At 44.4% G+C, this 12,550-nt stretch overlaps 1 protein-coding gene across 2 annotated transcripts in view; it reads right to left on the bottom strand.

Moving 5' to 3' along the window:
• Nucleotides 1-9,893, bottom strand: part of LOC120921142 (cytosolic phospholipase A2 delta-like) — a 90,004-nt gene extending 80,111 nt beyond the window's left edge. For both annotated transcript variants that reach the window (XM_040333827.1, XM_040333826.1), the window contains exon 1: nt 9,748-9,893. In XM_040333827.1, the coding sequence (XP_040189761.1) occupies nt 9,748-9,780 (33 nt within the window). In that variant the 5' untranslated portion in view covers nt 9,781-9,893. The remainder of the gene's footprint in view (nt 1-9,747) is intronic.
• Between the last annotated feature and the right edge of the window lie 2,657 nt (nt 9,894-12,550).

The following is a 12,550-nucleotide window of genomic DNA, read 5'->3' on the forward strand; positions in this document are numbered from 1 at the left end:
CCTTTACTTCTCATTTAACTGGAGTTTTAAAACTGTGCTTACAAGTACCAGCAGAGAAATGTTGGAGGCATTGAAAGAGGTTTCTCTAAAGAAAAAAGCCCAACCAGGGGAGAGGATCTAAACCTGGTACTGACAAATGGGGATTGAATGTCTGAGTCTGATGTACAGGTGACGGAAAATGTGGGTTCTAGTGATCATCAATGCTTTAGTTTAGTTTTAGAACAAAAATTAATACATACAAAGACTAAAGTTTTAGGGCCAGATTCACATATACTTGCGGCGGCGTAACGTATGGTCTAGTTTTCAGCGCAAGTGCCTGATTCACCAAGCACTTGCGTGTAAACTTACGGCGGTGTAACGTAAAGGCGTCCGGCGCAAGCCCGCCTAATTCAAATGGGGCGTGTGCCATTTAAATTAGGCGCGCTCCCGCGCCGGACGTACTGCGCATGCTCCGTTTTGACATTCCCGCCGTGCTTTGCACGAAGTGACGTCATTTTTTTGAACGGCAACGTGCGTAACGTACTTTCGTATTCCCGGACGTCTTACGCAAAATAAAAAAAAAAATTGAAATTCGAGACGGGAACAACGGCCATACTTTAACATGGCTCGTCTAAAGTTAAGCCATGTTAAAGCAGGCTTAACTTTGCGACGGGAAAAAACGACTAGCGACGACGTAACGAACGCGAAAACCTTCGTGGATCGCCGTAAAAGCTCATTTGCATACCCGACGCTGGAAAACGACGCAAACTCCACCCAGCGGCGGCCGAAGTATTGCATCCTAAGATCCGATGGTGTAAGTCAATTACACCTGTCCGATCTTAGGGCTATCTATGCGTAACTGATTCTATGAATCAGTCGCATAGATACTCTCAGAGATACGACGGCGTATCAGGAGATACACCGTTGTATCTCTTCTGTGAATCTGGCCCTTAGTTTACAAAAGGATAAGTTTTGCTGATGAAATGGGTGAATTATTGGAAGACAAGCATGACGGATTTAAAAAAATCTGGACCCCCGTGGATAGATCACTCCCAGCCCAACCACAGGGCGATGCACCTTTTGATTTTTACCCCTATACTGGAGCTTGAAATAGGGAAACTAGGCCCATTGTGGCATTCCGAGGCTCCTCTTATTTCCACACCTTTTTTCCTTCCCCCTCTTTCCTGCTCTCTCTGCTTTCCTGGTACCTCCACTTCTCTCCCCCATACCTCCCAACATTATGAGATGGGAACGAGGGACACCTATTAGAAAAAGTATGTAGACATAGGACACACCCCCTGCCACACCCCCTTAATTGAGAATTATACAAAAAATGATTAGTGCTTTTTTTTTTTTTTTTTTACCACTACCCTTTATACTGGCTTTTGAAATGTACAAATGCAGAAATTTAGAGATTGGATAAAAGGTTTAGCACTGGGGAACACTTTTTGAAAGATAAATAGTGCATTTTATATACAACTATATAGATTTTGCCCCTGTTCAAATCGTTAGTAAGACCTCATCTGGAATATGCAGTTGAGTTTTGGGCACCAGTTCTCAAAAAGGATATCAGGAGCTGGAGAAAGTGCAGAGAAGGGCAAGCAAACTAAATAAGAGGCATGGAGGAGCTCAGCTATGAAGAAAGATTAGAGGAACTGAATTTATTCTCGCTTAACTTAATATTTGTAATTAACATGTTACAAATATATAAGGGGTCCATATAGTGAACTTGGTGTTGAGTTATTCACTTTACGGTCAACACAAAAGACAAGGGGGCACTGTTTACATCTAGAGGAAAAAAGATTTCATCTCCAAATACGGAAAGGTTTCTTCACAGTAAGAGCTGTGAAAATGTGGAACAGACTCCCTCCAGAGGTGGTTCTGGCCAGCTCAGTAGATTGCTTTAAGAAAGGTCTGGAAACTTTCCTAAATGTACATAATATAACTGGGTACTAACATTTATAGGTAAAGTTGATCCAGGGAAAATCCAATTGCCTCTCGGGGGATCAGGAAGGATTTTTTGTCCCTGCTGTAGCAAATTGGATCATGCTCTGCTGGGGTTTTTTTTTTTTTTTTTGCCTTCCTCTGGATCAACTGTGGGTATAGAGTTGGGTAAATTGGATTGTACGATATTATTTTTAATTTTTTTATGGTTGAACTGGATGGACTTGTGTCTTTTTTCAACCTGACTTAGGCCTCGTACACACGTCCGAGAATCTTGTCAGGAAAACCCCGTCGTTTTCCCTGACGAGATTCTTGGCAAGAAACACTTGCCGCCGGAGTGTACTGACTTTCATTTCAAAAGAACCGCGGTTCTCTTGAAAGGAAAGAACGCGGTGACCTCATCGTGTACGACGAGCATGCGCTCGTCACATTCGATGCCGTCGCCGCCATCTTGCTTCACCCTACCTATGCCGTGGAAGCTACCGTCAAAGTCATTTCGAGCATGCACGGGTTTCCACGGCGACAGGTAAGTATACACACTCTCCGGTTTCTCGTTGGGAAACAGGCCGACAAGAATCTCGATGAGAAATAAGAGAGCAGGTTCTCTTTTTTTCTCGTCGAGATTCTGGCCAGATTTCCAGACGAGAAACCTGAATGCCTCGTACACACGAATGGGAATCTCGGCAAGAAGCAGTTTTCATGCTAGTTTTTGTTGAGAAACCCGGTCGTGTGTATGAGGCCTAACTATGTAAGATCAGACCAAAATGAGGGACAAATGAGGAATGAGGGACAGAGGGACTTTGTTCCAAATCAGGGACAGTTGGGGGCTATGCTCCCCCCTATTGCTGAACCGTGAACCCTGCTTCCTTCCTCATTGCTTACTGTTTATGCCTGGAAATGTGAATCGGGGCTAGGCAAGCCTCGTGGGCTCTAGCCTTATGTCTGAGGGGCATTTTTTTTTACAGCCAAGTAGCCCTCTCATGCAGGGATGGACTGGCCATCTGGACTACAGGGAGTTTCCCGGTGGGCCGATGGCTCAGTGGGCCGGCTTCAGTGACAGCGGACCGCCGCCCCTCCGCTCCTCTGTCTCCCCCTCCCCGCAGCATTCGCCTCCTCTCCCTCCCCGCAGCATTCGCCTCCTCTCCCTCCCCACAGCGTTCACCTCCTCTCCCTCCCCGCAGGGTTCACCTCCTCTCCCTCCCCGCAGGGTTCACCTCCTCTCCCTCCCCGCAGCATTCGCCTCCTCTCCCTCCCCACAGCGTTCGCCTCCTCTCCCTCCCCGCAGGGTTCACCTCCTCTACCTCCCCGCAGGGTTCACCTCCTCTCCCTCCCCGCAGGGTTCACCTCCTCTCCCCCCCCGCAGGGTTCACCTCCTCTCCCTCCCCGCAGCATTCACCATCTCTCCCTCCCCGCAGTGTTCACCTCCTCTCCCTCCCCGCAGCGTTCACCATCTCTCCCTCCCTGCAGTGTTCACCTCCTCTCCCTCCCTGCAGCGCTCACCTCCTCTCCCTCCCTGCAGCGCTCACCTCCTCTCCCTCCCTGCAGCGTTCACCTCCTCTCCCTCCCCGCAGGGTTCACCTCCTCTCCCTCCCCGCAGGGTTCACCATCTCTCCCTCCCCGTAGGGTTCACCTCCTCTCCCTCCCCGCAGCTTTCACCTCCTTTCCCTCTCCCCAGCATTCACCTCCTCCCCCTCCCCGCAGAGCTCACCTCCTCTCCCTCCCCGCAGCGTTCACCTCCTCTACCTCCCCGCAGCGTTCACCTCTTCTCCCTCCCCGCAGCATCATGTAATAAGGTAGAATGGCTAATGGCTAGTGAAGGGGGAGGGGGGCTTGGGGGGCCATTAGGGTTGGCCAACCGGGGGGGGCGGGTTTGTCTGGCTGCCCACATTAGAGAAACCTGTCAGTGGGCCGGACTGGATGAAGTCCAGGGCCAAATTTTTGTCCCAGTCCAGCCCTGCTCTCATGAATGGTAGAGATTAACATCTTCCAGCATTGGGTTTCTTTGGACATTCCATTTTCAGATCACATGACAGTTCAGAGTTGCAGAAGAAGTTGATACTGTAAAACCTCCCTCTGCCAGACACCAGAGTTAATTTAGTCGACTAAAACAACTAAAACATTTTAGTCAACTAAATGAATACTATTTTAGTCGACTAAAATACGACTCAAACTAAAACAATTGAGATGACTAAAATACGACTGAAAATAAAATGGCATTTTAGTCAAAAGACTAAAATGGGACTAAAACTAAAATGCCATTTTAGTCAAAAGACTAAGGCCCAGATTCACGTAGATCGGCGCATCTTTTTGCCGGCGTAGCGCATCTCATATGCACTACGCCGACGTAACTCTGAGAGGCAAGAGCAGTATTCACAAAGCACTCGCTCCCAAACTTGCGCCGGCGTAACGTAAATTGGCCGGTGTAAGCCCGCCTAATTCAAAGTAGGTTGAAGGAGGGATGTAAATGAACCGTGACCCCATGCAAATGAATGGCCGAACGAACGGCGCATGCGCGCGCATGCTCAGAATCAGGTTGCATATACTCCCTAAGATACGACGGCTCAATGCCTACGATGTGAACGTAACCTACGCCCAGCCCCATTCACGTACGACTTACGTAAACGACGTATAATACGACAGCTGTTCTGTCGCTGTTCCGTCGTCCATACCCTAACATAACTTACCCTGCTTTAGGTGGAATAACTTTACGCCGGACGTACGCCTTACGTAAATGGCGTAGATTACAGGGACAGGCGCAAGTACGTTCGTGAATTGGCGTATCTAGGTCATTTACATATTCAACGCGTAAATCAATGGAAGCGCCCCTTGCGGCCAGCGTAAATATGCGCCCAAGATACGACGGCATAGGAGACTTACGCCGGTCGTATGAAGCCAAAATTCAGGCGTATCTTGTTTGCTGAATAAGGCGCATAGATACGACGGCGCATCCGTGGACTTACGCGGCGTATCAGAAGATACGTCGGCGTAAGTCCTTTCTGAATCCGGGCCTAAGACTAAAACTAAATTGAAATTTGACTTCAAAATGTTCATACCTAAATACCATAAATAATAACCTATTCAATTCTACACTCCAGCAGTATATGAGTTTGGAAATTGTAGAGAAATGTTAACTAATGCATTACAATTTAATTACACCCATTAGATTTTAGACGACTAAAATCAGTTTTAGTAGACTAAAATGTACTGGAGATTTTAGTCGACTAAAACGTGGGACATTTTAGTTCACTAAAATCTACTGGAGATTTAGTCGACTAAATATGACTAAAACTAAAATAATCGCAGAAGACTAAAATGGGACTAAAACTAAAATGCCATTTTAGTCCTAAGACTAAATCGACATTTGCTGCCAAAATGAACACTGCCAGACACTGTAATCACAGCTCTGAACACGGAAGTAGCTCTCACTAACTGTTGATGGTATTCTCATTGAAGTCTGAATAGTAAAGTGTCTCCTCTAGGGGCCACTATCCCAACATATCTTCTAAGCACTGTCAAGTGGGAAAGAAATACCCTCTTGTTTTTCAGCCTAGTCCTCCCTTGATAGCAACAAAGAAAGAACTGGATAGTGTGTGGGATCCTCTGGTCCAGATTCTGAAAGGGCTTAAGACGGCGCAACGCCATGTGCGCCGTCGTAAGTCCTAATCTGGGCCGTCGTATCTATGCGACTGATTCTTAGAATCAGTTACGCATAGATAACCATTAGATCCGACAGGCGTAAGGCTCTTACGCTGTCGGATCTTAAACGCAATTTTTTTTTTGCCACTAGGTGTCGCCGACGTCGTTTTCCTGATAGAGTATGCAAATTAGCAAAATACGCGAATTCCCGAACGTACGCCCGACCGACGCAGTGAAGTTACGACGTTTATGTAAGATTTGCGACGCATAAAGTTGCCCATGGGTATATGAGGCGCAGTCAATGTTAAGTATGGCCGTCGTTCCCACGTCGAAATTTGAAAATTTACGTTGTTTGTGTAAGTCGTCCGTGAATGGCGCTGGATGCCATTTACGTTAACGTCGAAACTAATGACGTCCTTGCAACGTCATTTAGCGCAATGCACGTCGGGAAATTTTAGGGACGCGCATGCGCAGTACGTTCGGCGCGGGAACGCGCCTAATTTAAATGATCCACGCCCCCTACCCGAAACATTTGAATTAGGCGGGCTTGCGCCGGAGGATTTACGCTACGCCGCCGCAACTTTACAGGCAAGTGCTTTGTGAATCAAGCACTTGCCCGTAAAACTTGCGGCGGCGTAACGTAAACGAGATACGTTATGCCCGCATAGTTTTACGCCGAGATACGAGAATCTGGGCCTAAGTGCCTAAAGTTAGTAGAATTATGTGCACTTGTACAAGAATCAAAGAGATCCTCAGGAGTATTATACAAATATGTGGAAACTCACTCTCACTTGAGTCTGCTGACTATACAAATTCCTTTACTGGCTGCTTTCCACACGTGGAATACCCTGTCACTTTAATCAGCATGATATTAAGTATCATAAACAAAGGCCAAGCATGTTAATTAAAGATGATTATTATTCATTTAGAATAGAATATTATACAACATGTTTTAAATTCTAAGCAGCAATCAATCAAAACCTACTAAGGTTAGAGAGGATTGTTGTAAAACATTCTTTTTGTACTGATTTTTTTATTGTGACTTTATCAATTCAAGCATACATTTTAATAAAATATTTCAGCACATACAGTATCTCACAAAAGTGAGTACACCCCTCAAATTTTTGTAAATATTTTATTATATCTTTTCATGTGACAACACTGAAGAAATTACACTTTTCTACAATGTAAAGTAGTGAGTGTACAGCTTGTATAACAGTGTAAATTTGCTTTCTCCTCAAAATAACACAGCCATTAATGTCTAAACCGCTGGCAACAAAAGTGAGTACACCCCTAAGCAAAAATGTCCAAATTGGGCCCAATTAGCCATTTTCCCTCCCCGATGTCATGTGACTCATTAGTGTTACAAGGTCTCAGGTGTGAATGGGGAGCAGGCATGTTATATTTTCCTGAAACTGAGCTGCAGCACAGAGAATTTTTGAGGCGATTGCGAGCCATGCCTTTTTGTCCAACATCAGTGCCTGACCTTACAAATGCGCATCTGGAAGAATGGTCAAATACTCCCATAGACACTCCTAAACCTTGTGGACAGTTTTTCCAGAAGAGTTGAAGCTGTTATAGCTGCAAAGGGTGGGCCAACTCAATATTGAACCCTAGGGACTAAAACTGGGATGCCATTAAAATACATATGCGTGTAAAGGTAGGCATCCCAATACTTTTGACAATACAGTGTATATTAAATAGTCTATACAAAAAACTAATTAATTGTACCATTGCACTAAAACTTATCAATAAAGCAGCCTCCTAGTTGGACTATAGACCTCCAAGGACCCTGTTCCTATGCAACTAGTCAGAATCAAATCACTGACATCCAACCTAAGTTGAGTAATATTTACAAATGGCACATTTTGAACACATAACTGCAGGCATTTCCATAAAAGATAAGCTCAACTGGAAGGAGACTTAAAATGTTATGACCAAGGTATGTCTCCAAGAAACAAAAGATTTGATGATAAAATCTGATATTGTTAACTATTGTAAATGCAGACTTTTGAAATAAAAAAGTACAGTAAAACCTTGGTTTGAGAGTAACTTGGTTTGAGAGCGTTTTGCAAGACAAGCAACATGTTTTAATAAATTTTGCCTTGAAATACAAGCGATGTTTTGATATAAGAGTATTTTTATGTCACAGCTGGGTATAAAAAAGAAGAGAGGAGCCTCTAAGTGTAGCAATATGGTTACAATAATGAAGGTCCAACATTTAGCAACTTATTGCTACACTTAGAGGTGCCTCTCTTCTCTTTTATACCCTGTAAAAAAATGCTTTGATATACAAGTGCTTTGGATTACAAGCATGTTTCTGGAACGAATTGTGCTCGCAAACTGTATTAAAAAAAAAGTCTCTCTCCAAGGTGGTCTGGATGCAGTAAGGCCTCATACACACGATAGGTTAACCAGAGGACACCGGTCTGATGGACCATTTTCATCGGTCAAAACCGATCGTGTGTCGGCCCCATAGGTTATTTAACCATCGTTTAAAAAAAAGCCAACTTGTTATAAAATTAACCAATGGATTCCTAACCGATGGGAAAAAAACGATCGTTAGTAGGCACAACCATCGGTTAAAAATCCACGCATGCTCAGAATCAAGTCGACGCATGCTTGGAAGCATTGAACTTCATTTTTTTCAGCACGTCGTTGTGTTTTATGTCACCGCGTTCTGACCCGAATGTTTTTTTTTTTAACCGATGGTGTGTAGGCGCGACAGACCATCAGTCAGTTTCATCGGTTAACCGATGAAAACGTTCCATTGGTCCGTTCTCATCGGATGGACTGATCGTGTGTACGCGGCATTAGAGTTCAGCCAGCTTGGCTTGCAATTTTTAGACAGTGTAATTTTCCAGTGGCTGGAAAATGATAATTCCCCTATCAAGTCATGTATGAGAAAGCTTTTGCAGGTAAGGTGGTTTTGAAAACAGTTACATAAAAGTTGTATTACTCCAAAGACATGATAGGTTAATTGTCTTCTGTCTAAAATTGGCCCTAGTATATGAATGTGAGTTAGGGACCTTAGATTGTAAGCTCCTTGAGGGTAGGGACCAATGTGAATGTACAATTTATATGTAAAGCGATGCGTAAATTGACAGCGCAATATAAGTACCTTAATAATAATAATAAAAATAATAATGTAAAATATGGTTTTAAGGGAACCTTTAGATTGTTTTTTGTTACACATTTACTTTATATATTATATTTAGGACTACAAAAATATTTGTTAAAAAAAGTCTGTGTATATAGTTAAATAGCTCAAGCTGAATTTTATACATTGAGTGAGAAATAGCAGAGACTCATACCCTTCTCCCACTCTACCTCAACTGCTCCGTCAGATCTTTCAGTGATCGACACATAGAGGTCAGTTTATATTTTTTTTCACACAAGAGAAATACAACTGTCACCCAGGATTCACACATTTTTGTAATTGGATTAGATTGGAAAAGATGTGAATCATGGGGCAACTTTAAATGAAAACATGTATAAATAGACCCCTAAAAGGACACAACTATTGCTTTAGTGCCGTTTCTCACTACAGCGACTTGGGATCCGACTTGTGTCGCCCCAAGTCGCTCGACATGAGAAGTGAATGAAAAGCCGTCTTATTGTACACTACTGAAGTCGCTCCAACTTCAGAAAAGGTTCCTGTACTACTTCAAGGCGACTTCTATCCGATTTGTACCCATTGATTTCAATGGAAGTTGCCTACAAAGTCGGATCTCCATCCTAACTGAAGCAACTTTACAGGAAGAGAAAATAGTTCACTCAGGCAAACCCCTCCGTCCCACAGAGCTGATTATTCTGTGATTGGCCACAGCCAAAGTCGCCTGTCCTGGAGGCAACTTTAAGTCACGTTGTAAGTTGCTCCAAGTCGTGCTGAAGTTGCCTTGCAAAGTCGCCCTGTAAGTCGGGTTGCCCCTGTGTGAACCGGCTGACTTTAGATGACTCCTATTGCTCATAACATAAACTTAGAAAAATAAATGAAACAAAACTTGGCCAAAATGATAGTTCCTATTACTGATGAGGTTTGTTTTTATGCCACCCTGTGCATTTTGGAAGTCCAAGCTGCCCAATTGTTTCAGGCTGTTCATAAGTTTGTAAAGACTTATTTTGCAGGAAATTGTGACTTTACTAAAGGTCTCCAACCAAAAATGTAACAAAGTAAATGAGACTTGCCTGGTAGGAGACAGCAGATTGTCTTCGAGCCATCCCAGTCCGGTGAGAGTATGGTTTATCACATTGGAGTCAGATGTATTAAAAAGCATTCATCCACATGTCACTCCCAGTAAAAGATGCAACTTCAGACTGTAAGGAAGAGTAAGATGTAAATAAATGTTCCTCGCCACGCCTCTTTCAAAATTATAGTCCCCAGTACATAAGGACACCTCCTTAATTCTATTCTTCTATGGTCATCACTCAGCTATGGATGGGAGGAGGTGTGAGAGCACATATATTAACACAGCTAATTGCGACAGGAGGCCGACATGTTTTTCTATTGTAGTTTCCAAGTAAAGAAGGAAAACTTTATTTTAAGTACGGAGACAGTCACATACAATGAAACTGATTATAATGCAAAAATTCATAGCACAGACTTTTTGGCCTACATTTTTATTTTTTTGTCACTGACAGGTCCTCTTTAATAAAAAAAAATAATTCCATGCAATCTTGCAGTCAGGTATGACTTTCTAAAACTAAAAAATGTCTTTCTTTTATCCATGGCAACCGATGCAACCACTGTGTGAAATGTTTGCTTGCCCCATAAATATATTATTCTGCTTATATGATTGCTTTACTACATTTCCCAGCAGATTTTCTCTAGCCACTTAAAGGGATTGTAAAGGTTCGTCTTTTATTTTTCTAAATAGGTTCCTTACTTTTTCCTACAATTTCCCTTCTAAATGTTTTTTTTCTTTGTTTGAATTTCTCACTTCCTGTTTCTCCTAAGTAAGCTTTCCACCATCATCCGAGCGGTGGAAAGTAATTTAGAACAGCTTACTGAACACCTTACTGAGGAGGAACAGGAAGTGAGAAATTCAGACAAAGAAAACAAGAAAACAAAGAAAAAAAATATTTAGAAGGGAAATTGAAGGAAAATATGAGTGAACTAACAATGCACTAGCTTAAAGGGCCAGATTCACGTAGGGGAGCGGCGGCGTAACGTATCGTAGATACGTTACACCGCCGCAAGTTTTCATCGCAAGTGCCTGATTCACAAAGCACTTGCGATGAAAACTACGCCCGCGGCCTTCCGGCGCAAGGCGGGCCAATTTAAATGGGCGTGTGCCATTTAAATTAGGCGCGCTCCCGCGCCTGACCTACCGCGCATGCTCCGTTTCCGAACTCCCACCATGCTTTGCGCGAAGTGACGTCATTTTTTCGAACGGCGACGCGTGTACCGTAATTCCGTATTCCCGGATGGCTTACGCAAACAACGTTATTTTTTAAATTTCAACGCGGGAATGACGGCCATACTTTAGACAGCAATACGATTGCTGTGTAAAGTTAAGGCACCTAAAACGACGGCTAACTTTGCGACGGGAAACTAGACTAGGGGCGACGTAGCGAACGCGAAAATCCGTAACTCCTAATTTCCTAAAGCCGTAACTCCTAATTTGCATACCCGACGCTGGTTTACGACGCAAACTCCCCCCAGCGGCGGCCGCGGTACTGCATCCTAAGATCCGACAGTGTAAAACGATTACACCTGTTGGATCTTAGGGATATCTATGCGTAACTGATTCTATGAATCAGTCGCATAGATAGAAACAGAGATACGACGGCGTATCAGGAGAAACGCCGTTGTATCCCTTTTGTGAATCTGGCCCAAAGTAACCTATTTAGAAAATAAAAAACGAACCTTTACAACCCCTTTAAGCCCCGGACCATGTTGTTGCTAAATGACCGGGCCACTTTTTGCGATTTGGCACTGCGTCGCTTTAACTGACAATTGCCTGGTCATGCTACGTGGCTCCCAACCAGCCTGCTGGATTATCTTGTGATTATCACTAGTGGCTGCTATAGCTGCTAGCATTAATCACTGTCTTCTCCTGTTCTTCCCCCACTCATCCCCGCCCGCTGGGAAAAGACAATTGCTGACTCCCCTGTCAACACTGTCTGCGTTCTGTGTTGATGAGGAAATCCCAAATTTCTTTCCTGCAACCAATGTAATTTGCACAGTGTATGGCCAGCCTAATGTGGTGTACACACTATGGCCCGGATTCACAAAGCACTTACGCCGACGTATAACAAGTTACGCCGACGTATCTTGCTTACGCCGGTGTAGGGTGGGAGTACATTTAGGCTGGGTGCATGGTGCCGCTCCCATTGATTAGCCATTTAAACATGCAAATGAGGGAAATACGGCGATTCACAAACCTGCGTGCGCCTGACGCAGGCTACGCGAGGTGCGCGTAAGTTGTACGTCCGGCGTAAAGTTATTCCCCATAAAGGAGGCGCAACCTAGCAGCAGACATGCAAAGGTCTGCACCATGGAACACAAGCCGGTGTATTTTACATTGGACGTGTGTCTGGCTGGGAGTAGGTTACATTCACGCCCTACGAAGTGATACGGCGTAGTTTAGGCAGTTGTTCCGACGTGGTTGTGAGCAGGCGCAGGGGGATGCGTCCACGTCACGGCGCATGCGCAGTTTGTAATACGTATCTGTCTGGCGCTCGGCCCATCATTTGCATGGGATCCCGCCTCATTTGCATGGGTCACGCCCACTTCCACCTACGCCTTCGAATCCTACGCCACGCTAGCGCAGCGTTGGTAGCACTGGCTTGCTGAATGCAGTGCTTGCCTCTCCACACTACGTCGGCGTGGCGTACAGCATTTGCGTTACGGCGCGTAATGTGCGCCCACCTCTCTGTGAATCTGGGCCTATAAGCCTACTTGCCTGAGCAAAAAAAAAACTGACAGTTCGCTATACTAACACAAGCGATGTTAGTACTAGTGCTATTGTGTTCTGACAGGGGGATT

The sequence above is a fragment of the Rana temporaria genome, chromosome 13, assembly GCF_905171775.1.
Source record: "Rana temporaria chromosome 13, aRanTem1.1, whole genome shotgun sequence".
Lineage (NCBI taxonomy): Eukaryota > Metazoa > Chordata > Amphibia > Anura > Ranidae > Rana > Rana temporaria.